This window comes from Herpailurus yagouaroundi, unplaced genomic scaffold, assembly GCF_014898765.1.
Source record: "Herpailurus yagouaroundi ecotype Mexico unplaced genomic scaffold, PumYag 181, whole genome shotgun sequence".
NCBI classification, from domain to species: Eukaryota; Metazoa; Chordata; class Mammalia; order Carnivora; family Felidae; genus Herpailurus; species Herpailurus yagouaroundi.
The window spans coordinates 20,513,617-20,541,461 of NW_024412412.1; the positions used below are offsets into that span (position 1 = coordinate 20,513,617).

The 27,845-nt window shown below is 39.9% G+C and overlaps 1 protein-coding gene and 1 long non-coding RNA gene across 13 annotated transcripts in view; one reads left to right on the forward strand and one right to left on the reverse strand.

Annotated features, from left to right (window-relative positions):
• The window catches only part of MTUS1 (microtubule associated scaffold protein 1), a 173,665-nt gene that overhangs the window by 119,905 nt on the left and 25,915 nt on the right, over window positions 1-27,845 (forward strand). For 6 of the 8 annotated variants that reach the window (XM_040490060.1, XM_040490059.1, XM_040490061.1 and 3 more), the window contains 2 exons: window positions 16,103-16,317; window positions 24,018-24,084. In XM_040490060.1, coding sequence (XP_040345994.1) covers window positions 16,103-16,317; window positions 24,018-24,084 — 282 coding nt within the window. Of the gene's footprint in view, window positions 1-1,464; window positions 1,613-16,102; window positions 16,318-22,931; window positions 23,020-24,017; window positions 24,085-27,845 lie in introns of those variants that run through there. The other 2 variants (XM_040490065.1, XM_040490066.1) reach the window with 2 other exon arrangements.
• Window positions 1,325-11,769, reverse strand: LOC121039728 (uncharacterized). 5 transcript variants are annotated; one of them, XR_005794955.1, is made up of 5 exons: window positions 10,636-11,769; window positions 8,873-8,969; window positions 5,877-5,982; window positions 2,666-2,767; window positions 1,325-1,573 (listed from the first exon to the last, which is right to left on the reverse strand). It is a non-coding gene; the product is annotated as an uncharacterized LOC121039728 (long non-coding RNA). The 5 variants fall into 5 exon arrangements; XR_005794956.1 differs by having other exon boundaries at window positions 10,641-11,768; XR_005794954.1 differs by lacking the exon at window positions 10,636-11,769 and adding an exon at window positions 3,782-3,932 and having other exon boundaries at window positions 8,873-9,113.

Below are 27,845 nucleotides of genomic sequence, written 5' to 3' on the forward strand. Positions count from 1 at the left end.
CGGTGTCCTTCCCTCTTCATACCCTAAATTCTCTGTAGGTTTTCTAAAACAGTAGCTGTTCCCTGCATATTTTGATAGCACTTAATAGGGCTATTTAGAGCTAACAATTTCCACATTTATTTCTATTACTAAGTCTTGTTTTCTTAGGATATCTTGGAAACAAGCATAGATCATTTCTTTACATTGTTTTCTTTATTTAATTAAAAAGTGGTAAATGTTGGGTTATTCCTGGTTATTAATGGCATTACCTTTAAGTGAGCATGATGCCTGTGTACTTTTCTTACAACCATATGTTCATGTACTTTTAGTTTTTGTCATCATATTTTAGTGTACTTTTATAAACTACCAAAATAAACATTGAACAGATCCCAGTAAAACAGATCCTAATTTGTGCATAGTCCCAAACATTACTCTGAGATGCCACTTGATTTTCCGTAAATGAAAGTTGTAAATCAGTGAGTGCCATCATCAGAATGTGGCCCAGTTAATTTTACGTCTCTAGAACAACATTTTTGTTGGGTATTAGTGAGGTCCTCAGAACATGACTATTAAGGTTTAACCTTTTATCAATCTGTCATTAATAGAAGTTTTATTAATTGTAACTGGGAACACTTACTACTTGAAGCCATTTAAAAAAAGTGTACCCAAGGGGCGCCTGGGTGGCGCAGTCGGTTAAGCGTCCGACTTCAGCCAGGTCACTATCTCGCGGTCCGTGGGTTCGAGCCCCGCGTCAGGCTCTGGGCTGATGGCTTGGAGCCTGGAGCCTGTTTCCGATTCTGTGTCTCCCTCTCTCTCTGCCCCTCCCCCGTTCATGCTCTGTCTCTCTCTGTCCCAAAAATAAATAAACGTTGAAAAAAAAATTTAAAAAAAAAAGTGTACCCAAGGTATCGGGTTTATAAACAGATTTACATACAAAATACTTGAAAAAAAAATGCCCACTATTAGTGTGAATGTAATTTTAAAAATTTTAATCAATATAGATGCGTGTAATGAAATCTTAATTTTCTCCTTATTCCCAAATAAACATTAGGTACTCAAAGTAGTTAATTTCCCTCACCAGTCTCTCAAGTAGTTAGAGAATCCGTGACATTATTGGTTGTTATATAAAGCTCCTAAGACCACCCACTTTCTCCTCCCCTTTACCATCCCTGATGAAAACCATAACAAGCCCTTAAGCATGTACAGTGTGATGTAATTGAGAGGCTGCTTGCTGCTGGATCCACTAAGAGGAGATTTTATTCAGACGAAGAGTATTGTTTGGACAACATCTGGAAGTGAAAACAGAAGCCAGGAACCCTTGGAGAGCTCGGGGTTTTTTGTTTTGTTTTTTTTTTCTTTTGTGTATGTGCAGTGGAATGACATTTGCTATGTAGGCATGTTTTCTCCCGCTGTTATTTCTTGGCTTTGAAGAGTACCGAGTTTAAAAAGACAGTATGTGACCGTGCCTGGAAGCTGTTTCTTCTGCGAAATCTTTTCACCTGCTCTGAAGACATGTTGTTGTCTCCCAAATTCTCCTTATCCACCATTCACGTACGACTGACTGCCAAAGGGTTGCTTCGAAATCTTCGACTTCCTTCAGGGTTTAGGAAAAGCACTGTTATTTTCCACACAGGTTTGTCTTGCATACATCTCTGTTTAGCGTTGCATGGGGGACATCTTGATTAACTTGCAGCCGCTTATCAGAAATTTTCTAAGGAGATACAGTAATTGCAGAAAGAAAGCTCTAATGAGAGCGCGAGGCTTACTTTGTAAAAATAATTATTTGGCTCTTAACGTTTCACCACATGAGCATATGATACTTCTACTGAGTATAAGCAGATGTGTTTTTGTTTTGTTTATCGAAAGCAGAATTGTTGCCTTGAAACTCCCCTAGCTCTTTTCTGACACTACCCAAACCTGTGAAAATCAGCACCTGTTAAATTTTGTTGTACTTCAGGTGATTTTGGAAAGAGCAGATAGGTAAATTGTTATTTTTCTTATTCTTAAAAGAGATGAAATGAGAGGGTTTTCTTTAGTTTTTCAGGATGTATTTTCTCACCGAGATTATGATAGGTTAATTTAATATGTTAAAAGATGTCTAAATTTGAAATATTGCCAAAAATAAAACATCCTAGTAGCTGTGGAGAAGGTAGTAAGGGAGCCACAAAACAAACTGAGTTTTCCTAGCTTCACAGGGAAAATGTTTGCAATCAAAGAAACCGCCTTTGATATTTATGCTTGTATCTGCTTTTTACTCTCTGTGCCTAAGATGGAGATAAATGCAGGGTATACCTTAGGCATATGTAAACCTGCATGCTTGCTTTTAGGGGATTCGATTAATTGCCTCCCATTGCTACCTCTTGTTCTAGATGGTAATGGCAACTATGGTGAATTATATTGAAGTTATGCTATAAAAGCAGGTGTATTATATTTGATTCTGGCTGGTTAGTGTTAACTGTAATAGGATGGATTGAGTATATAAACAGATTGTTTTTTCTTGTTTGATATTCATGTCAGCCCCGATGTGTCTTGTTTTTCATCTCCGTCCCTAGTGATTTTTTTTTTCAGCTGACTGTTTTTAGTTTCCCAGGGGCATCTCCCTTCCCTGAGGGTATCTCTCATTTTTTCTGGCACCTTCTCCTCATGTTTCATAACTCCCCTTCACCTCTCACTTAAGTCTGCCGACCTTTCCCTCCATCTGAGCTGGCTGCTGAAGGTAAATGCAATGTTGGGAGGCAAATAGTGTTGCTCTGTCTCCCAGCCGAAATGACAATGTGAATTTTTCAACCTTTAAAAAAAAAGAAATAAAAAAGGTGAGAAATGAAAGAGTGCCTTGTACCTGCAGATAATTTGTATGATCTAAAATAGCTCCAACTAGCTATAAACTTTTAAAGAAAATCATCTTGGCTCCAAGTTAAAGAGAAAATCAAACTGTACAGAAGTTACACAATTCCAAGTGAGCCTCTGTCTTGTCAGGACTCCCTCTTCTCATGGGTGCTTGTATAGCCTTCCAGTAACTCGCTAATCCTGTGTGAGCCTATATAGATTTTTATAGACTCTTTTCATATAGAAATGGAAGCATACACACACGTACTCTCTCTCTCTCTCTAATATAGCTTGCTTTTTAAAGTTAATGTATCTTAGATTTTCATGTTGACACATGTTTATCTACCTCTGCTTTTTAATCGTCATGGAAGCCATGATCTATTTAACCAGTCTTCTGTAAGCGAACGTTTAGGTTGTTTATTGTACTGCTATGAAGCAGATAGACTTCCAAGGCTTAAGCAAAAGACAGAAGGCTTTTATTATCAGAGTTTGACTAACAGTTGCTATTTTAGGTACCTTTTATTTTCTGAATTCCTGTAAAACTACTTTCAAACATTCATTTGGCTAAAGTGAAATTTTTAGAGGGTGCGTGCACTTAGAGGTGGTCTAGCCTACCTTCTTTTACACCAGAAGTCAGAGGCCCAGAGAAGTGTATTGTCTTGCCCAAGGGCACACAGTAGTGGAAATGTGAGGAAAACCTGGGACCTCTGTTCAGAACACTTGACTTACAGGTTTTCCTGGCTGTGACTTGTGCTATGATTCTGTTAGATCTGTTGAATAGCAGTGATAAAAAAAAGAGTTTTGTGTGTGGGAAGCATTTTAAAATTATGTGAAGAATAGAATTCTCCTGACCCCCAGTGAGAATCTTTTGTGAGCTGATCCCATGTTACATAACTTTAAGGGCCAAGAGATCTTTGAGTGAAATGGATATTGACGTCCGGCATTTATTCTTACCCAAAAGGGCTGTAAGCAGTACCTTGTGTTTATATTCTTAATGAAGTAAGTGGTGTTGGCGTTCTTTGCCAAAATGGCCCTGGAGCTGACCTGGATTCCAAGAGCCTGGGGGGTGTAGCCTTGGTTCTGCTGGTAACCAAGGGAATGACCTTGATCACTTAATCATACAAGAGCTACAAAATAAAGGAATCAGATGGGAGGACTTCTGAGATATCTCTAACCTCAAAAGCTATGAATTTTCTGGCTATAGATTAAAAAACCCTGGATGTATTTCACCTGAAAATTCACCTTATCAAATCTAATGATCTCCTTATCGCCCAAACTCAGTTAATACTGGTGGTTTATTTATCTTCATGACGCACGTTTTTTCCTTTATCCTGTCATGTAACACCAGTTACATTTGAAATCATTGTTCTTCCTCATGTATCCGCAACTAATTGGTTGTAAGAATCTAAGACCTTGTTCTCTGAAATCTCTATATGTTTTTATCCTCTGCCGCTACTCTAGTTGTCTTTCTCATATGTGGAAGCATTTGAAATTGCTCTTCTTAGAAGTAAAAAACAACCAAATATTGACAGTTTCGTATGTGTGGTCTATTTGAAGGATTTCATAGTTGGTCTTTGCTACCAGACTTCCCCCTGTTTCCATAAGCAATCAAACTTTTTTTTTAAGGTTAGCTCTACATGTGACTCCTGATGTTGGAGTTGTGAGTTTGAACCCCATGTTGGACGGAGAGATGACTTAAATAAATAAAAGACTTAAAAAAAAATGTTTAAAGTACGCTCTACACCCATACTGGGGCTTGAACTCAATACCCTGAGACCAGGGTCGCATGCTTTGCCAGCCAGGACCCCTCTTTCTCCTCTTTGCCAACTGTCTTTCACGTTGCAAGATTGATTCATTCACTTCGTGAGTACTTACTAGACACATACTATGTGGCAGGTTCAATGCTAGATGCTGAAAATATAACCAGGAAGCAGTCACACATGCTCCTGCCTTTGCACAGCCTATTATTAAACAGAATATCAAGTAATCCTGGTCAGGCATGGACTAAGTGCCCAGGCAGCTCCTAGTGGGTACAGCGGCCTTGAGGGCTTCCAGAAGAAGTGCCAATTACTCTGGGATCTCAGGGTATCTGGAGTTAGCCCAGAAACAGAAAGTTTTCCAGGCAGAGAAAACGGCATGTGAAAGCCTGGAGTGGAGGGAGAGGATGGTTCCTTTAAGGAAACAAAAACATTTTAATGTGTCTGAGCGTAGAATGTGGATAGAGAGGTGCCAGCAAGAGGGGCAGTGATCAGCGGGACCCAGGTAAACCAGGCCCTTTCACTGGATCTTTACAGAAGGACACTGTGCACTCCGGAATGTTGTGATTGTGTGGCACGCATTGAGGGAGCGTGTTACCAGAGTCAGGATGTCATGTTCTCTGCGAATAGGGGCAAGAAATGAAAGTGTGTGTTTGTCAGAGTTCTAAGTGACGTTGCAGGATGTCTAGCATGGGTGAAGAGCTCGGCGTCAGGGAAATGCTTTTCCTCCAAGTCTGGAAGTGATTTCACTGACAGTCTGGCAGTGGTCTCTCTTGCCAAAATAGCTCTACTTCAGAATTTTGCCTCTGCATGTTAGTTCTAATTTTATAATGAGTCAGTAGAGGGAAAAGAATTTTCTTAGTAGAAATATTCCTTACCACCAGTTTTATTAGAATTCAGTTTTTCTTTGAAGCTGATAGCTGTATTCATTATTATGAAAAGTCCGATTTTGAACCTCAGAGGGTTAATATTCCTTTTGATTGAAGTGAAAGCAATTCACTGTACTTAGAATTATTTTTGCTGAGCCAGTGATATCAAAAGCAATTATTATAGCCAAGGGGAGAAATGTACTGCATAGATATTGAGGACAGGCAGAAGTATTATTAATAGGACAAAATATTTCATTTACTTAAAACCACAGTAAAGAGAACCATTTTGACTAGAGAGTAAGAGCGTGAGGCAGAATATGAAAACATCTAATTATAACAAAAGTCATCAAATTATGTTTGGTATTCGTTTTTGAGAATGTCGAGAAGACCTGCTTTTAGCTGCAGTTAAGACAGCTTTGACTACGAAGCAACTTACTTGTCTCACCTAAAAAGCTGTTCTGACGTTCAGTAGCTCAGCTCTGTCAGGATCAACACCTTTGCTATTTTCTTAGCTTCCGGAACATGCCTTTTGCCTCTTGCACTCATGATCACTGCTCCAGGAAGGAAAAATAAAATAATGAAGCGGTGGTGACAAATCACTCAGGCTTCCATCTCATTGGCTAAGTGTCATTCACATGGCTGGCTACCTGCAAGGGAGGCTGGGAAATTGAGTGCCTGACTTCCCCAGGCTCCAGAGCCTGCAGGGGTAAGGGGGGTTGCAGCCTTTTTATAGTATCTGACCCCGAGAAGGTCAAACCGTTAATTCTCAAAAGCTGATACTGGCTGCTTATAAATAAGGGGAGTGGATCTTTTTTATAATTAAAAAAAATTTTTTTTTTTAAAGTTTATTTTTGAGAGAGACAGAGACAGAATGCGAGTGGGTTACAGGTAGAGAGAGAGGGAGGCACAGAATCTGAAACAGGCTCCAGGCTCCGAGCTGTCAGCATAGAGCCATACACGGGGCTCGAACTCACCAACCGTGAGATCATGACCTGAGCCGAAGTCAGCCGCTCAACTGACTGAGCCACGCAGGCTCCCCTATAATTTTTTTTTTATAATGTTCATTTTTGAGAGAGAGAGAGAGAGCAAATGAGTGTGAGTGGGGCAGGAGCAGAGAGAGGCAGGGACACAGAATCCGAAGCAGGCTCCAGGCTCTGAAGTGTGAGTACAGAGCCCAATGCGGGGCTCGAACTCATGGACTGTGAGATCATGACCTGAGACGAAGTTGGACGCTTAATCGACAGAGCCACCCAAGCACCCCAAGGGGAGTGGGTTATTTAACAAGTCTATTCTCGCAACATCTTGTTATTTTTTTTCTCTCTTATGATATGAATGGCTTTGGGTAATGATTACCTATTTTGTAATTATTTCAGTTAAACACTTTGAAGTCACTTGGGCACAGATTAATATTTGATTTCTATCTTACATGAAGTAATTTTCAGTTATAAAAGAATATGTGGAGGAAGAATATCTCAACTTGACATATGGCTTTTATATATTTTAAATGTGTTCTCTCACTCAAAAAAATAAAGATTAAACAAATTTTTTTTAATTTTTTTTTCAACGTTTTTTATTTATTTTTGGGACAGAGAGAGACAGAGCATGAACGGGGGAGGGGCAGAGAGAGAGGGAGACACAGAATTGGAAACAGGCTCCAGGCTCCGAGCCATCAGCCCAGAGCCTGACGCGGGGCTCGAACTCACGGACCGCGAGATCGTGACCTGGCTGAAGTCGGACGCTTAACCGAGTGTGTCACCCAGGCGCCCCATAAACAATTTTTTTTTTAATGGGGGGGTGGTGCCTGGGTGGCTCAGTCCGTTGAGCATCTGACTTTGGCTCAGATCATGATCTCGCAGTTCATAAGTTGGGGCCCGCATTCGGCTCTGTGCTGACAGCTCAGAGCCTGGAGCCTGCTTCAGATTCTGTGTCTCCCTCTCGCTTCACCCACCCACCCCTCTCTCTCTCTCTCAAAAAAATAGGTAAACATTAAAAATAATTTTTTAAATGTGTCAACAAAAGTTTAATATTGTTATCAGTACATTTGTGGTAGGTATTGCCAAGTTGATGCTAAATAAACTTGAATTTCTCTCGTGATTCTCTCTCAGACTACAAAATACAGAAGTTGATGGCACCATTATAAAAAGCCTCTATTAAAAAAACAGGTGCGTTAGAACTTATGTGTAAAAAGTTAAAAGATTCAGTCATTTGTAGAATACAGATCTCACAGGGACCAAGTTCAAGAATAACATGAGAGATGTAACCTGTCACCATCCCTTTGTTACTGTACCGTGAATACACATTCTTTCTTCTCTTTGGTTTCCTTGAAAGGAGTCTTGAAGGTTTTGCTGGCTTCCTACCACACTGATGAGCATTTCCTGAGAACTGATGTTGTGAATGGTATTATGCTAAAAACATTCTGTCAGAGATCGATACTGAGCTCATCTAGCTATGGCGGTCTTAGAGCCGCAGCTTTGCTAGGGCACGCTGGTAGGGACTTGGTGGATGTATATTTTATCCCTTTCCTGGTGCTCTGTGAAAAGGCCTATCCAATTTGCTTGTACACAGTGCGAACAAAAGTATAGCAAAAGACACTTGTTCCCTATTTAAGTTGAAATAAAAATTGAGTTGTTTACTAAAATTCGTGTTTTTGATGAAACTGTTAGGTTAGATGATTACAATAAATATATTTTCATTCAGTATCTTCGGAATTGTTAATGTTACAGGACTAAAATTGTATCACTTAGAAATGTTTTGCTGTGTTCCATGTTTATAGTATGTTCTTTCGGTCCTGCAGTTCATAAACTTAACATTTTCAGCTGAACTTCTAGATTATTTAAAGAACCAACAAACCGAGGGAGGTAATATCTTCTTAAAAGTATTTCTAAAAAGGGGCACCTGGGTGGCTCAGTCAGTTAAGCTTCTGACTTTTGATTTTGGCTCAGGGAATGGTCTCTCAGTTTCCGAGGTCAAGCCAAGCGCCATGTTGGGCTCTGCACTGATAGTCTAGCCTGCTAGGGATTCTTTCTCTCCCCCACCCTTCTCTGCCCCTCCCCAGCTCATGTTCTCTTTTTCTCTCCCTCAAAAATAAATAAACTTAAAAAAAAAAGTATTTCTGATGTAATGAATTTTTTTCTTTGTAGTCCATTTTAAGAACATGAGAAATCTGCTTATTTCCTGCCAGCTACATGGGAAATAGTTAAGGTCAAGTTTGGATTATTTTTTTGTTTGTTTGTTTTTGGGTTTTTTTTTTTCCTTAGGAAAAATTGTGTAAGCATAATTAATCTGAAATAGGAGTTTTTAATAGGAATATACATTCCATTCTATAACCTACTTTAAAAGTTATAAAAGTGAAACCCTTTTATTTGTAATACAAGCCATTGTGACAAATTCTGATGATATAGTAATGTAAATTTTTAATGCTTAGGTGCCTTAAAGTCTTACCCTCCACCTCAAAGAGAGTCAGCTTGGGTAATTTTAAAAGTCTAAACACTGCTTTGCTGAGCTTGAAATGTTCCATGTAAATAAATGCCATAGCTACCTAGAATAGAAAAAATTGCATGTAGTTTCGAAACTGTGATAACTATTCATTCTTTTAGTAAAAATAAATAACAAAAGGAACACAAAAAGGTTATAATAAGTTTAAGGTAATAATTGATGACATGGATGACAATTAAAAAAAATCTCTTGTGGGGCGCCTGGGTGGCACAGTCGGTTAAGCGTCCGACTTCAGCCAGGTCACGATCTCGCGGTCCATGAGTTCGAGCCCCGCGTCGGGCTCTGGGCTGATGGCTCAGAGCCTGGAGCCTGTTTCCGATTCTGTGTCTCCCTCTCTCTCTGCCCCTCCCCCATTCATGCTCTGTCTCTCTCTGTCCCAAAAATAAATAAACGTTGAAAAAAAAAAAATCTCTTGTAAGATTATACAGATTACCATGGCTTTACTGTTCACTGGGTACAACCAGGAAGGGTGGGTTAGTACACTCGTGTTGAGGGCAGCATTCAGGACAGGAGCAGATACAGAGCTGATGGCTCCTTGGGAAAATGACATGGTGGACAATTAAATTTGGAAAGTGTTACAAAGCAGGTGAATGTAGAATAGACCCTTTCTGGAGAATGAAGAGCAGAGCGTCAGAGAATGTCTTTCCGCCTTCTTCACTGTGTCCCACACCAGACTCCTCCCCTCACTCTGCCCTTACTCTCCTTCCCAGGCATAAATCGACTCCTCTTGTGTTACTTCCTAGCTGCAAGCTTGTGGCTCTTCCTGAGCTCCCCTTGATCCACCTGGTCCACTAAGTCCCCCCTGCCGTTCTGCCTTATAAACACACGCATCCTTTTCTGCCTGTTCTCACTGCCCCTGGCCCATGGGTTCTCTTCCTGGGCCTTCATCCTGACCCCCCTGTGTACCTCTCCTATCTTTCATAGTGCCCCCAGACCCCTACTCAGTGTCGTCCTCAGCCACCTATATGGTCAAACCTTGTGTGGCGTGGATGCTGTCACCCTGTTTCTGCTTTAGCCACCTCTTTGTACTTGAACTTCAGGAATATCTGGGGCCACCCATACCTCTGCGCCTCTGCTGGCCTTTTCTGCTTATCTGTCTGCCAGATGTGCAAATGCCCATGCAAACTCTGCCTCCTGAACCCTGCCCTGACTGCTCCATATCTAGGTGTTTCTCCACCTGGACTCTTCCCACACACTCCACATAACTCTGTTATCTAATTATCAAATTATTCTGTCATTGTGGATGGCATCTCTCCCTTTGATTAATAAACGTTCCTTATGGGACCTTTGCAGGGACCAGTTTGTTAGAAGCACATCCAATCTGCACTTAATGAAGAGTAGTCATGGGGGTGATCATTTATAACTGGATACTCCCTCTTATGAGAACACGTATTTCCCAATAGTTCTCATTTAATGTGTGGTTCCATGAGATATCCCAGGGTAAGCACCCATCATCCAATGCTGAGGAAACAGACTAAAGGCCTCCGCATAGAGATAAGTGTCACTTTTAAGGGTTTGGTGTGCTGGGTCAGATTAAGGCAGAAAGAAGGGAATCGGTTGTCCGTCCAGGCTGCTGGTGGAGATTGTGGGGGCCCTCACCAGCACATTAGTTCATTACCTATCTTTTATTACCTCACAGACATTAGTTTACAATGCAGACAGGTGGATACTATAAGAGCTGAACAGGAAGAAATGAATGCTAGAGAGACATGACTTAGCTGAGATTCCAGGCGTCTTCGTGCATCTGTGTGCAACACCACCTTCCTCTGTGCCTCCCGTCTCCCCCGCCAGATGGCAGGACTGATGCTCCCGCCACGAGGCAAAGTCATCATGGTAGATTTTGATAAATATTTGGTGAGTGAATGACTAGGTCAATAGGTACACAAAAAATTAGGCAACGTTATTTATGAAACACAGTGTATATAGTTTTGCATTTGCCAAGGCAAACTCTTCTAGTAGGTCTTGTCTCTTACTGGATTTTAATATTTGGAGAGCCAGCACATTCAGTAAATGGTTTGTTTGGCCTTAAGATGCACGTGTCTTCAGCATGTAGTGGGTTCATCCATGTCTTAATGGTTAAGTTTTCTCAAAAACCTTGTTTTGTCTTGACGTGGGGGTCTATATGCCTGAGTGACTAGAGCCTGGAAAGGGGGCCTATTCCTCTTTACCTAACCACTTTCTTCAAGAAGATGATAAGTAAGTTGATTAGGCTACTTTGAAATTTTATTAAATGGAGGGTTTGGAGAATAATGAACAAATACGGCAAGCAGTGTTATCCAGTTGGTTTTCAAGTGAGCACATGTCTTTGATTCACGACTTCTGTTTTCCCCAATGGAGGTTTCAATTTCATTAGAGTGAGTCCCAGGAAGGTTGGATCAGACACGATATTGGTAATTATCTTGTTGACAGACTTCTGAATCTGTATAGAAGGTAACATGTAATTTTAAGGTTTCTGATTAAGTTGATTCTTTGAAATCGCGTCTTATTAATAGGCATAATGAATTTATGTGTTTAAATACAGCTACATTATCAAAATGGTAACATGTTAATAAAGGGGATACAAAGGCAAATTTGGTTCATATTTTGATTTCCTATAAATCATGACTCCTGTAAGATTTAAGGGAAACTCTGTTTTAGTATATTGAAGGACCCTATTTATGAGTATTAGGGCTTTGAGCATCACTTTTTTTTTTTTTTCCTTTTTTTATATCATCTCTGATCTCAAACTGGGCCAGGAGTGAGGAGGGGGAAAGATGCTCAAATTAGGTCATCAGCTACCACGTGGCACAATTTTGCCCTTCGGGAACACAGTATATGGAGCAGAAGATTGAGGTCACAACTTGATTTTCCACTTCTAGGTGCAGAGCATTGTAGTTGCTTATTTGCTCTTATGTTAAATTTGAAGATATGTACTCTTAGAAGAATTACTTTGTCAATGTTCTCCTTCCTCCTTTAATGCAAATCTATTTTGAGTTGTCACATACAATAAAACCTGTATTATTAAATTCCTGTCTATATTCCTCAAGGAAGAAATGTGGATTAATTATGTTTTTTGATCGCTAAGTGTTAATGATTTAAGTGTTCAGAATTCACTTTAGTCATGTTTAGAAAATAATTACTTTTTAATTTTGAATAGGTATGTTATGTTTACCCCATGGTTCAAAAACATAAAAAACATACTAGAACACTTTGTGTCTTTCTGGTTTCTATCCCCTTTACTGAAAAGGGAGACGCTGTTGGGGTGCCTGGGTGGCTCAGTTGGTTGGGCGTCCGACTCGGCTCAGGTCATGATCTTGCACTCTGTGAGTTCAAGCCCTATGTCCTGCTCTGTGCTGACAGCTCAGAACCTGGATTCCATTTAGGATTCTGTGTCTCCCTGTCTGTCTGCCCCTCCCCTGCTTGTCCTCTGTCTCTCTCTCAAAAACAGATAAACATTAAAAAAAATTAAGAAAAGTAAAGAAAAAGAAAGCCTGAGAGAAAAAGCAGCTGTCATGTGGACAGCTGGGTTTTACCGAAGCACAGGTGCTGTCCCTCCCCTACTTGCCTTGTTAACACCTTAACACTGCAGCCACAGGTGAACCAGTGACCAGGCAAAGCATAAATGAAAAGCAGCTAAGTGCCAAGAGATATGCCTGACTGGAGTGTAGTCAGACTTGGGCAGTGAATGTTTTCCAGGGTGTACCTTATAGCTTACATAGTTGGACTGCCATATCTGAAAAAAAAGAGTTTCTTTTGGGGGTGGGTGTGCAGTGGGTGAAAGAGGTCAAAAGGTACGAACTTCGAGCTATAAAAAGGTCATGGGGATGTAATGTACAGTATGGGACTAGAGTAGATATACTGTATTGCATATTTGAAACTGTTAAGAGGGATCTTTAAAGGTCTCATTACAAGAAAAAAAATTTTGTAGCTATGTATGGGAACAGATGTTAACTAGACTATTGTGGTGATCATTTCCCAGCATATACAAATAGTGAATCATCATGTTGCACATCTGAAACTAATATTATGTTAAATGTCAGTTATGCTTCAAAAAAATGAGGAGGAACTACATTTCAGATGGTAAAAAGTATTTTAATTGAAAAAGAGAAAAGAATGTCTTAGGAATTTGAAGCCACTGTGGCTTAAGAAAAGCCTTTAACAAAAATTTATCAAATTAAATAGAATCTAGTGAAAATCATAATGGTTTCAGAGGCAAACCCAACTTGTATTTTTTAAACACTTCAAAAAACAGTATTGACAGATTCTTAATATGATAGAGATGTATTATTTTAAAATCTATGGACATTGAGAAACAGTTAAAGCAAGAAAGAAATAAGGCTATCTCCCTCTTTTTATTTTTTTAAAGTTTATTTATTTTCAGAGAGAGAGAGAGAGAGGGTTAAAGCAAGGGATGAGGAAAGAGAGAGGGAGGGAGGGAGGGAGAGAATCCCAAACTAACAGTGCAGAGCCCGATGCGGGGCTCGAACTCATGAACCATGAGATCATGACCTGAGCCGAAACCAAGAGTCCAATGCTTAACCGACTTAGCCTCCCAGGGCACCCCTCTCCCTCTTTTTAAAATAATGTTAGAAATGGAATTAACCATTTAGTAAGAAAAAAAGATTAATATCAAGTAATTTATCCAAACAATATTGCTAGCAAATATTTTAACTACAGTAAAATTTTAAAATATTGATAATACCGAAAAAAAAGTTTACAAAGCCAGACGTATTACTAGACATTGCCTGACTTTGATATAAGAGATAATTTGAAGGAAAATATAAAATTTGGTGCTACAAAAAGAGTACATGTATTCTGAACCTGAAGGTGGAAAAACAATGCTTAATAAATTAAATTTATCTCCTTATGAAATAACTTACTAGAACCTGACCAGTAAAAGTCATCAGGAAGTCTCAGTAAGCAAGAATTTTAAAGAATGTTTTCTTCAAAAATGTTAATATAAAATACTTACATCTCAAATTTTGCAAATAATTATAGCCTAACAGTTTTAAAACTCTGATACTGTGTTAAGTAATAAAATTGATCAGCATAGAAATTCTAGAAAAAGAATCAAACATGGTTAAGGGATTCAAGAAATGATAAACTGAATGTAGTATATCAATAATCAAATGAATTACATAAATATTAGTAGGACATACAGCAGTGTCAGGAGAATGAATTTATATCTGCATATGTTGCACTGAATTCTAATTGGTCAAAGAGTTAAAAGATGGTTTTTTTTGCTGTTCTGTTCGTATAAAATTATAGGAAACTATATAAAATGCAGATGTTTATCTACGTGTAGGTTTACTGAAATGAAGAGTTACCAAATAAGGGGCTTGATATATTCAAGTGATATTTTATTATGATTATTGCATAAATGATTATTTTTACTTAGATACAGTAGACTTAGGAACAGTCTTTACTTAGATACAGATACTTAGGAACAGTAGACACTGGGTGTCGGAGGCCTAGGTTCTGACTTTGGATCTGTCCCAAAGAAGCCCTCTGAGCCTGGACAAGGCCCTTCCCACCCTGGAACCTCGCCTTCCCTATGGAGAGTTACTAAGGGGATGAAAGAGGGAAAGCGAGAACACTCACTGAGCAGTAAAACACTATGTAATTATTATTTTATGTGAAGAGTAGAACTCCTAAGAACATTTTAGGAAATGATGAAAAATAAAGGAATGCTAACTTCAGACACTTTGACAAACTGTAAAATATTTAGATTATTTTTCATTAAAATATGACTCTTAAAAGCTCTCCCTATGGGACTTGAATATTATGACAAGGAACTTGGTTGCTTTCTTCCTCTGCTTTGGAAGTGGCAGTTAGTGCTAAGTAGCTGTTAATGATTACTAAGAAAGACTATGGGCAAATACTTGACCCTTTAAGTGTTTTTAAAACACAAAAGATATTTTAGTCATTTTAGAACAGTGAATTATCAAGTATTAATACAAATATGAGTCATTTAGCCATAGAAAGCATCAAAGAAAATGAGAACCTTTTTCGCCCCCCCCCCCTTTTTTTTTTAATTTAAGGAATATATTGAGTGTATTTTGTAATTGGTTCTTGGAGCATGAATTGTCAAGTTTGTTTATTTTTTTCCCCAAGACATTACTTTAGTTTCCCTCCCCCTGAAAAATTAGAAGAAATAATTCCCATCTATAAAATTTCCTTAGGTTTGTTAGCACAGAATGTGAACGCCATCAGGAATACCTCTGAGAACAGGGAAGCTTTTTTTGTTTGTTTGTTTCTTGTATCTTTTTTTCAGATTTAGTTTTGCTTTGATTACTTGGCCTACTTATTTCAAGAAGCTAAGCAGCTTGTTGTGTGTTCTTCCAGTTCTGTTGGATATTTAAAGTGATGGAGATATTTGGAATGGTTCCAAAACTGAGCAGTTTTTCATTTAAAATAGAGTAATTCCCAGGACACCCGTGGCACAGAAAGTGAATAATCACTTAGCACAGCATCTTAGTTGGATTAGGAGTATTAGCATGAGCTTTAAAAAAAAAAAAATGCGTAGGCTATTATTACTACTTGGAGAGGGGAAAAACAATAAAGCTTGTGTTTGATAGAAAACAGAGTATAGTCGAGAATATAGTACTTTTAGCAGTGAACTTAAGGGACAAAATGTGAGTAGGTGTTCAATATGTGTAATGATTTATTAGAGATGAGGAAATGACTCATCTGCAGTATAAATCTTTGTAATGACCAGGCCATCAGCAGGAAAGGATGGGAGATTTGTAGAAAATGTGGAGGAGGAGGGAGAGGTGTTGAAAGTCCAATCGCTTGTGTTTTTCTTTGAGCATATGTGATCAGAATACAGACTCAGGGAACTTGTCACAGGATACTGTGCCAATTTACCTTAAAAAATTAGAAACTGTGATATCTACATTATTTTGCACACAATTTTCATGTGTCTGGATTGCTAAATCTATTTGTTTCACGTACATGAACAAATGGTTCTCTGCCCCATGTAAATCTTTTAAGTCAGGGCTAGAGACGTGGTCTGTGTTTGTACATTCCAAACATCTAGATATGTGATTAATTTCTGTTCTGAGCCATATGCTTTCCTTATGTAAATATAACTTAAGTGCATTTCTGTGGCTTATTTAGTTGTTTTTGAACCCAGATGGTAGTGATTATAAAAATAAAAATCACATATCTTCCTATGTATACTCATTTCTTTTACAGTTGAAAAGGGCAGGCAGAAGAATCCCAGAAGTTTGTGTATCCAGACACAGACGTCTCCAGATGTGCTATCTTCTGAAAAAACACTTGAGTTGGCTCATTATAAGACAAAATGTGAAAACCAAAGTGGATTTATCCTGCAACTCAAGCAGCTTCTTTCCTGTGGTAATACCAAGTTTGAGGCATTGACAGTTGTGATTCAGCACCTACTCTCTGAGGTAAGGATGTGTACCCTCTAAACCATCTTTGTCCCTGAGGTGAGGCATGGGGGAGGGGGCGGTGTTCACGCTCTTGCCTTGTGAACACTTTTCAGTTAATGAATGATGAGACCGGATATAATTCATCCAATTATGCTTTTGTCAACTCGCTTCATACCTCAGTCTATCTCTCTGGAAATTTGGGATGGAAACACTTCTACGACTTTGTTTTCTCTTTCAAAATCACTCAGACTGACCATGGCAAAAGATAATTGCTTGTTGTACTTGTATACATCTCTAACCAATATTAGCATTAACATTTTTTCACTCAATTTTTTGTCTAACAATGTAGCTCTTCATATCACCTTTAGTTGAATGCTTTGAAAAATGAGATTGGTTATATTTATGGGTCAAGGAACACTTGCAAGGTAACTCCCAGTATGGGTCTGGGGACTTTGCAGAATTTCCATCCATTCCTAAAATGGATTGTGGTACAACAGATGCGAAACAGATTTTCTTTGCTTACTTAGTCTTCCCTGACATTCTACAAGGATGTTCGTTCAGGGACGAGTTAAAATGCATTGAGAAGCCAAGCTTCTATGAATGTGTGATACTGGTATACCACCAAAACCTGCGATTATCTGAGCGGAAACACTGGGATGAAATTATACTTGAGCTGTTTAGATATTTTTTTAATCACCGTCTTAAAAGATGCACATCCATAACATCTCAAGAAGAAAACTGTTCAGTTTGCTTGTTCTGTAGTTCAGTTTGTGCAACGAACCTGTGTTCATTTTCTACAGAGGCTACTGTGATATGGTTGCCTGTCTGGGGCAGGGGAGACAGAGGTGAATGAGACTTGGTCACTGTCTTTGCAAGTAACCAAGCTAATAGTCAGTTGGGATCAATATTTGATGAACATTTTACAGCTTTGTCCAAATACATCTTTTTGAGAGCAAGATAGACACATATACCTAGTTTTAAAAATTGTAGGGGTGCATGGTACTTCTGTTGCTCTTTAATATGTAAGGAGGGAATTGGAAAGCTGGCTTATATTATCAAGTAGGTAAAATTGGAGACTACGTAAGATCAAATGCAGGAAACAGTCTCTTTTGTGATAAACCAATAAATTTGTTTTACTGCAGCTAGCCTAACCGGCCCCATGTTCAATTCCTTTCTCTCTCACATGGAATGAGTCATTAAGTCCCGTGAGCCCTCATCCTACAGTGTTGCCCCCCCTCCACCATCCCCTCTTTTCCATTCCTACTGTTGCCAACCTTGTTCAGACTCTAGAGAACTGTCCATTAGATTGTGATAACTACTTCTTAACTAGATTTTAGGCCTGCGCTCCCTTCACTCGTTTATCCCAAGCACTGCCAACAGATTCATCTTTCCAAAGCATTCCACTCTACTGACTAAAACCTTTGTCTACAGCTTACCTGTCCTATATGGTAGCTACTGTCTTTATGAAGCTTTTGGACACTTGAAGTGCAGTGAGACTAACTTAAGATATGTGGTTAAGCATTAAACTACACATGGATTTTGTTTTTTTTTTAATTTTTTTTTTCAACGTTTATTTATTTTTGGGACAGAGAGAGACAGAGCATGAACGGGGGAGGGGCAGAGAGAGAGGGAGACACAGAATTGGAAACAGGCTCCAGGTTCTGAGCCATCAGCCCAGAGCCCGACGCGGGGCTCGAACTCACGGACCGCGAGATCGTGACCTGGCTGAAGTCAGACGCTTAACCGACTGCGCCACCCAGGCGCCCCATGGATTTTGAAGACAGTATGAAAAAAATGTAAGATATCGTGTGAATAATTTTTCTGTTGACTATATGTCAACATGATAATATGTTGGGTATACTGACTTAAAATATATTAAAATTTAATCTTCAGTTTTAGGAAATTAAGATAATATACATGGCTCACATTATATGTCCTCTGGAAAACTCTGGGGTATAACTTGGAATATAAGATTCTATAATTTGGCATGAGCTGTTCTTTTTAGCCTCACCTCACTGCCTATCGGCTCTAGCTGTATAATTAGTGAGGTAGAGAAAAAGCAAGAGGGATATAACATTCCTTGAATATTTACTAAGTTCTAGACATTCGTAACTTATTACATCTTGTCCAAAAACACAAATTGGAATTTACTAGTAAGAAAACTGAGGCATGGAGCTACAAAGTAACTCATCTATCAGCAGACAGCTAATTTTAGAGGAAGACCAGGACTTGAACCTACATCTAGGACGCTAAGAACTTAAAATCATCTATGAATGTCTCAACTTTCCTATTCTTTGTTCACATGCTATTTATTACTGGGCCACTGCCCTTCTTTCTAATATCTACATGTTCACATCTTATAGCAGCATCATACCACTATCTACACTTAATTTACATGGATTCACTATACAAACAACAAGTAGAAAATGCAAATTAAATAGATCAGGCAGTCCTGCCTTTCATGCTCCTCCATGAGGAGAGGCCCAGAAGTGGATGTGAGATGAGTTATGGAGCCTGCTCTTCCTTTGGTTCCTAAATCACTCACGTGGGCATGAACCTCCCACGGTCCATGTGATCCTGCTGTTTCAAGGTAATTTTTCCCCATACAGCCTTGCTCGTAAACACAAACCAAACTCTTTATCACATGCTCAGTTGGAGGAGGAGTAGATCGAACATTAGAAGAAAAACCTCACTTAGTTGGATAAACTGACAAATGTTTGGTCAGTCTATAACAGGACAAACTCTTAATGGGTTTCAGGGATACTTTTACTGTATGTGAATTTCATATTGCACCTAATTTAGGTTTTAATGCCAATGTAATTGTGACTCCACTGGATTTCTTCTAATTTGGGTCAAAAACTCCCTCTTTTATTTCCTCATCCTTCTGGCTCTATGTTCTCTCTACCTTCTGGATTCTAGGGACACTTCCATTTCTCTGTCACTCTTTACCTTGTATTACAGATAATTATTTGCACTCATTTAGGCTTTTTAAGACCAGAAGCTCACTGAAAGTAGGGTCTGTGTCTAGTTCCTTCTTAGGAAATGACCCTAGTACTTATGGCCGGACTTTATATAACAGAGGTACATTGTATACCTGAACAAACAAATGGATGAATAGACAGGATGGAATCCCAAATGTAAGATGAACATATAAAGTCTTGATGCAAAAGTTCTTTGCTCTTTATAATCAATCAGCAAATATTTACTGATTGCCTAATGTGTGCAGGACACTATTATAAAACAGTTAGAAAGGACAGGCATAAACAGGGGAAAAGTTAAGTAATTCTTCGGCACAATTTTCCTCTTAACCCTTTGGTTCTCTCCTACCCACTATACAAGTGATTGATGGATTGATATGTGCATAAGCAGATGTAGATTGTAGGTGTAGACTGATCTGTATATACATATATATCTTATTGCTGAGTTTTTCCCAAGTGGCTTTAGAGCATTAGAGTATGGATAAAAATGATTGATTATAGGGAATCCTAGAGCTATCACTTACCCTTTGGTTGCAAGCCTGTTTAATAACTATAATTTTCCCATTCTAGTGGCAGAAATAATTCATGACATGGAAGTTCTAATAAGTGCCTCATGAATCTGGAAACTAATATCACACTTTCTGTTTCCCAGAGGACACATTGTTGATGGTTTCAGTTTATTCCAATTCCACGTCTATCCTTGGATGGTTGAGCAGTGTTCTGTGCAGACAGCCAAAGTGAAATCCAGCCTAAAGTAGCACCCAAACAAGGTGAATTTTGAATGACACTAGCAGGCTACTATAGGTAAAAAAGTCTCAGGGCACAAAAAAAGTGGACATGATTCATTGTGTGAGTGGTGGGGAGGAGGTGGGAGAGGGTACCCGTCTGAGCGATCTGACATGGCTCCTTTCTACAAAATCCCCTGTGCTGGTGGTGCTCTTCAGTAGCTAGCAAATTCAGGCCCACTGATGGGATGGCAGCCAGAGACTAAGTGCCTGTGTTTCAGGGACCCCTAATTAAATTATAGTGAATCCATTTTTTTTTCCCTTGGAGCACTTCATATATTAATAAGTACGTAGAAAAGCAGATTTCTATCCAGATTCCTACCTCCTGCTTCCTCCCCCCACATTGTGTAGAATTCTGCATGTTAAAATACAAAGAGAATTAAATAAACTTGTTATCTTGACTATAAAGAGTTTATCATCTAAGACAGAAGCACTGATAGAGGAGCCGTTGAATAAAAAGAAACAAGCAATCAGCAGCTGAGTGACAAAATGCATTTTCATCATCTACAAGTAAAGGATAGATCTCTTAAAGGGCAAGCTCCCAGAGAGAGTCAGGCAGAAACTGACACTGCGATTTGCATGTCATATAGGATCACGTATAAAGCCCTTAGTTTTTCCTTTATCTTCTGCCACTTCCCCCTAGATGAGGTCATCTGCCTTGAATGATAACTGAAGAGAGTTGGGCCTGGCCATTTTAGTTCTATCCAGGTCCCAATCTTGAAGGCAAGAACCATGTCTTAAATTTCTTGCGTACTTTTCCCCAGCGTCTGAAATGGTGCTTTGTTAATTGGAAGAGTAATAATTTGCCAATCAATTCAGAAAGATAAATGTCATCTCCAGGTTTTGGGGAAAGGGAGATGGTAACTATGATTGACATTGAACATTCCCTTCAGGGTTATGTAATGGGTCAGGTCAATTTGTTCTTGTGGAGGTGGGACATGGGTAGCAAGTGTGATTTGTACAGAACAGGAATTGGGAGCCAAAACAGGAGCTGGATGTTGGAGATTCTTGGACCTAGGGTGAATTTTATTTTTCATGGACTAAATGGAATAGTTTTGGGGGGTAGGGGCATCTGTGTGTACAAAGACCATGGGACAATAATCAAGCAGCCCCCTGCAAGGTCCTGTGGAGGGATGCTTTCACTAGCATCGGAATGAATTTCTGGAGATCAGGACTGGAGTGGAGGTTGCACTAGTAGAAAAAGTATGATAGAGTCAAGGCTCATGAGGAAGAATGGACTGACTTTGGAACAACCCTTAGACAAAAGAGAGACAAAGATGACCTCACGGCTTTCCTGTCACTGTTGACTCAGACTGACAGAGATTGGAAGCTGTCAGTGGCTTCTGGAACAGGAAGGTGGGATGCAGTAGAGTTGGGGGAAGTGTTCACATGAACTGAAATTCCTTGTCCCCCAAACCTCTTTAATAAGCCGAGAGATCATGCGGTAGGTGTTCGTGCCAGGGTGTAAATGTTTTCATAAAATTACTTCTGGAAATTACATATCAACTTAATTTTTCAATTAAGCGACTTTTAATTGCTTGTGGGTATCTAGTAAAGCTGTCTTCTGGTGTTTTTGACAATTGCATGACAAAACTTGCTGGTATTGACTTGAAATAGATCACTAAGCAAACAAAATTAAGGCCTAAATTTATGAGATTAAGAAAGGCATGTATTACATCTGTTTCCATTCGCTTTTCTTCCAATTTTATCCAGGTTGATTTTTCCTGAGACTTTAATTTCTACATTAGAACACTCATTACTTGTTCATTTTTTAAAACCTGAACTCACGGATTTGTTTTGTTGTTGTTACTTTTTTTAACTAAAAAAATATATATTTATTTATTGTTGAGAGCATGAGCATGAGCAGGGGGAAGGGCAGAGAGAGGGAGACAAAATCTGAAGCAGGCTCCAGACTCTGAGCTTTCAGCACAGAGCCTGATGCGGGGCTCGAACCCACCAACTGCGAGATCGTGACCTGAGCCAAAGGCGGATGCTTAACCGGCTGAGCCACCCAGGCGCCCCTGGACTCACGGATTTGTAATTTCAGAACAATTTAATACTGCACTTTAAAAAATCAAGCATTGAGAATACCATTAATGGCAAAGTGTACTCAAGGAGAAAGTGTTTCTTAAATTCCAGTCACTGTTAACTACCCATGTGACAGTGTTAGCATGCCGTTGTTAACTTCCTTAGCTCTTTAGTGAGAGACCACTACAAAGTAAAAAGTACAAGTTACAGAAGATACCTGATCTCCCACTCTCCAATCAGCACTGCACACTTTAACTTTAAACACCGATAGACCGTGTTCTAAGCATTCAGATTAAATTTTGCAGCAAACACCATTCGTCTTACTATGTCATTATGAATTGTAAGTCACAAAACACACACTTGGATTGTTCTTTGCCTCGTTCACAGGCTCCTTTAGTATACAGGTTTTGGAGAACACGTTTCTCTTTTCTATTAGTAAGTGTGATCATTCTAACGACCTCAATTAGAGAGGGAACTAAAAAGGTTCACAAATCTAAAAATAACTCCATTATCCAGGCAGAGAAGGTCAGTTTTTCTTTGCACTGTACCAGCTGATATTTAAGTAAGTGGCCATCGATCAGTCTAATGTCTGGCTCTCGTTTTTCATAAATGAAGGGCTGTGGCTTTAAGTAATCGCGGGCTGTTTGTGCCAAAGGCAGAAGCTGCAGCAATCAGCTTCTGAGAGGAGAGAGGCATACGGTAACCTGCAGGATGTGAAGTAAGGCTAACCGAGGACCAATCATGCTCCTCCCGGTAGAGCTTTGAATGTAGGCAGACCCGACTGGTGGGTGGCGTGGCCACCTGTGCACTTCTTGGACGGTGCGGGGTGGGGGGGGTGGGGTGGGGTGGGGACAGGTGCAGACAGAAGCTGGAAAATGGGCTGCTCCAGCAGCAAAATGTGTCTCTATCCTCCCTGTGCAGCAACAAGGGTAATTAGTATTTGCTTATAGTGCGTTTCTGGGAGAATGTCAGGGACTGAGGCAGAGCTTGTCTGGAATTAGGGGGGAATGCTTGGAATGACGAGCAACTCTTGCCTGCAAAAGACTGGGTCTCATGATCTCTGCAATACTGTGATCAAGATGCGGCAGGAGCTCCGTCTCGGGTGATCCTAGTGAGGGCATTTTCAGAGAGCTCTGAATTCTGCCTTTTCCTTAGTTATGCCCTGGTGGTAGGGAATCAACCTTTTAAGAAACTGTATCTATCGTTCTGTGTGTGTGTGTGTGTGTGTGATTGCTTTAAGTTCCTGGTAACTTGGAAATTGTTCTTTTTTTATGGAATTAATAATAGCTTTTTTGATACGGAAACAGTTGCCTGATGTTCTTTGATTTCATTTCTCTTAACATCTCCTTACAATTATAGCTGATCTCAAATATAATAATCCTTAGAAAATAATGTGGGGATGGGTAAAATTAGTTTAATTTTGTCTTTTTTTTTTAAGGATTCTTTTTCACTGTGGCTTCTTCCTTTTAGGACTGACATTGTAACAAAACTTTTTTATTTGCAAATCTAGGACAAAGTGCATATAAGTGCGTATGTTTAGAACATTAAATATTTATCTTAAACTGATTAGTGCTTTATTGCCCTTGGAGGAGAATGCATTAAGTCTTAAGTATGCATTTGCTGAAAGGTTCTATGGATTAGCAATGAAGCATGGATCAAAGTAAATATTTTTAAAAGTACCATGCCAGTGAGTGTCTCCAATGATGGTTTGATGAGAACCTGAAAAAATAAAGATTTTTGAAACATGAATTTCCTTAACAACTAAGGGACATCTGTGTTTTTTTCACAACACAAACTGTTTAGCTTAAATGATTCATATCTTGGCTTCTCGATTCTGAGTCTCATTTTCCTGGTGATAACAAATGTGTGCCTTTACTGAAAAGGACCCTCCTGAAAACATGAGTAACTTGATGTGTGTTTTCCACAGCGGGAGGAAGCACTGAAACAACACAAAACCCTATCCCAAGAACTTGTTAACCTTCGAGGAGAGCTAGGTAAGTGCTTTTTTTTCCTTTGTGTGTGTGTGTTGTTTTGTTTTTTTCCCCCCTAAGCTTGACAGGATGAGGGGACAACTGGCAAATTCGGTTCTCCCATCTGCATTATGGCTGGAGTTGCACGCTGGCAGTTGTTAGCTGTCCCACTCTGGTATCTGTGCAAACACTTAATATCAACATTTCTTTTGAATCTTGGCAGCTTGACCTCAAGTTCACAGAATTCCTGGCACTGATCTGACTAAGCCTAGCAGAGCTTTTGATGACCAAAACATTTCTCTTCCTGAAGACAAGGACAGAGCGAGTTTTGTAATTGTGTGGGTTCCTCTTAAATAATTCTGTCATTTTTTTTTCCCGAACCTCTTTCCATATTAAAAAGCGGTGAGAAAATTCCCTCTCTGATAAGAGTAATTACATTACGCTTTCCTTGGGGCAGTTTGCGAGGAGGAAGTATGTAAAGAGAAGGATGCTGTGCATCCCGGATAGCCTGTCTGAAGAAAGCACGCTCTGTGCTAATGTTATAATTGGAACAGGGCTGATGGTGAAGGACCCAGTTCTACCAGGAGCCATGTGCCCCTGAAGTCTGTAACACCCACCATCCAGTGCTGCTGTTCGTAGGCTGAGCTGAGTTTTAGTTCTTGACTCTCCTGGAAGGGTCTTCAGGGTTCATGCAACAGAGACCATCTTGCCTTCCCTACTTCAGCTACTGTGTTGGAGTGAACCATCTGTCTTGGGATGCCCCTGTCTGCCATGGGCCCCTCAGCCCTAGAGAATCAGCTTCCTGCTTCAGCTTCAGCCCAGTTTGGAGTTATTCATTAAAAGGCTGAATTCCTTCCCCTTAGCGATTTCCTATGTATGCTCACAGCCTCCTCCTAAAGTGTGAGTAGGTATGTGTATAAACAATGCAAAGGCAACAGCCAGAGACGAAAATTGTGTTCATCCAGTTCTAGGAGAAACCTGTCTTTGGACAAGACCGGAATTTCAACATTGTCAATATAATTGGCTGGACTTAATTTTTTTTTTTTTCTCTGCCACCCCCCAACCCTGGGCAAAGATTAAATAGCAGTGAATGTGGGGCCAAGGCTTGTCTCTGTGTTCCTTTTCTGTTTTCACCTCCCAACGGGAGGCAACCACAAACTGCTGACTACCCCGCCAGATTCTTAATACCTAGCTGGGACATCATTTTCTCCTGACCTTATTTGAGGCGATGGAAATGAGGAACTCTTTATAGAAAAGTAATTTTAAAACAGATGGAACTTCAGGACCCCAAAGAGTTGAAAATTCTAGGCAAACCGTTCAAGGAAACCACAGCTGAGAAACAGGCCTCCTGGCGTTAGCATTTGAGGCTTTCTGTCCTGTTACTTAACTAGACAGCTGCCCTTTTGATTACCCAGATGACCAACTTAATTTGCTTTTGTGTGTGCCTTAAATAACGTAATGGATATGGAGTTGAGCAGGTCACGAAAGAGGCCTTTTTGTGTGTGTTTCAGAGTTCATTATGACCCAGTGGAGGTGGAGACGAGCCTCCCTGATGGTTCACGTTTCGGCCTCTCCAACATGGGGCCGAAACGCCAGCGGAACACTGTTCTCATTCATGCTGCTTGAATAGGGGATCCTCTTCTTACCTTTTAGTGGATAGCACAATTAAATGATTTAAAGTGGGACCCGGGTCCTCAGCACCTCCACTGGGTACGTAGCCTGACAGGAAATAGCTGTCACAGTTTGTACCCGTTCTCAACTTTCCACCTGTGATAAGGAGAGTGTGCCGTGGTGTTCTTTCACCACTGCTGTCCACGCGTCCGGATGCAGTGGTTGGCCTGTCCATAGCGTCCGGTCACCCAGGTGGGAGTTGGGTGGGAGTTGGGTTAACGCGGCAGTAGGGGACTTTTGTCAGGGTAATGCGATGACATTAGGAATGGTTTTCAATGGAAGGCACAATTGGGAATGTGTCAGTGCTCCCACTGAATGAGGTAGAACTTCTCAAGTAACTATGTAAAGCCTTTTGGGTATGGTCTCAGTTCTTTGAGGGGAGAGAAGAGAAGGCATGACGTAGTTCTTCTGATGGAAACAGTCCAGGAAGAATTCTCCAGAAGCTGCCAGTGGGATTGTTGTAGCACGAACTAAGATGAAAGACAACACGTGACATAGCAAAGTTCGAAATGCGATTTTAAAATTTGAGGCAGTACTATAGAATGGTTAGACTGTGTGGTCACAATAACCAGGTCCAGACCTTCCGTAGCTGGGTGACCTAGGGCAAGTCACATTACAGGTCTTGAGTCCCAATTTCATTACCTATCACATGCACTAATAATTGTCTGCTCAGGGATAGTCATGAGGAGTACCTGAAGTAACTCACTGTAGAGTGTGTTGCACCCAATGTTAACTACTATTAAATAGTTACTATTAAGCTAACATGTCTCCATTTTATAGCTGTGTAATAGTCACATTTGCTGTTTTGTGGGGGTATCAACCACACTGCAGGAAGGAATTGTAATTAGACTATATTACTAGAAACCTCTCAGGATGGGTTGTTTTCTTGTCTTCAGACTCAAATGCCAATGAGACGTGATTGATCCCCTCCTGACATGGTCCAAGTGCTTGCAAAGTGGAGGCCATAGTCTAGCCTTTTGTCCGTGGATTCCTAACTAGAAGTTGCCTAGCTTCTTTGAGTCCAGTTTCCTCACTGGGGGTATGAAGTTAATCCGTATTTTTCTGGGTTGTCACGGAGCTTGAGTAAAATAGTAATATGTATGAAGCAACTGGCCATGGTACCTGGTCCACCACAGGCACCTCAAGAGAGCCTTACTACCACCACCATCATCCAGGAATCCACCATTTCTCTCCAAAATATGGGGGGGGCTGTTGGATCCACTCTCTAATTGGGTAATGTTTCTTTATCTTCTCTATGAAAATTAAGGCAAGGTTCTCAAACTAAGAACTGCAGAATATAAAAGACAACTCAGACTCAGGAGCACCAAAACCCAAGTAGAGTCTGTGATAGTGACCTTCAGAATCTAACTGCCTCCAACCCTCCCCTCCATTGACTAACTTTCCTGTTGTCTCAGTCGTCACCCTGACAAGTGTCCTGTGCTGCCAAGTTAACCCAACTTCCCTCAGAACAAACCCATGAGGCTCCCCTCCTTCCACTGAGTCCTCGATACTTGACAATCATGTACTTACTATGATCTTGTGTTTCCTTATTGTCTCCAGATAGTAAAAAAAAAAAAAAATTTCCAGAGAGTAAATTTCTTTCAGAGATTCTTTCCTACTTCCTATGGGGAAAAAATACATGTTCTCCATTTTCACAAGTAATTGGTAAATATTTATGGGCATTTGAGGGTTTTAAAATTTCTTTTTATTTAAGAATAGTGTGCAAAAAGTTAAAACTGTGAAGTGAGGGCAAAATAGCCCATATTCCACTAGGAGACTTTACTTTTGCATATTTCCTGTGTCTTTGTGTATATGAGAGTAGACACTTTCATATCTTGACTTTTTTTTATTAAGGTATCACTTACCTACAATGGAATGCTCATTGGCAAACACATACACTCATGTAACTTACAGCTTTATCAAGGTATTAAAGCTCACTATCCTCCCAGAAAATGCCTTCATTCTCCTCTCTGGCAGATGATACCCCTCTTCTCCAGAAGCAAACAATGATCTGATTTTTATCATGTAGATGAGTTTCGTGTATTCTAGAATTTCATATAGACAGAAACATACATCATATTCTTTTTGTGTCTGGCTTTTTTTTTTCCACACAG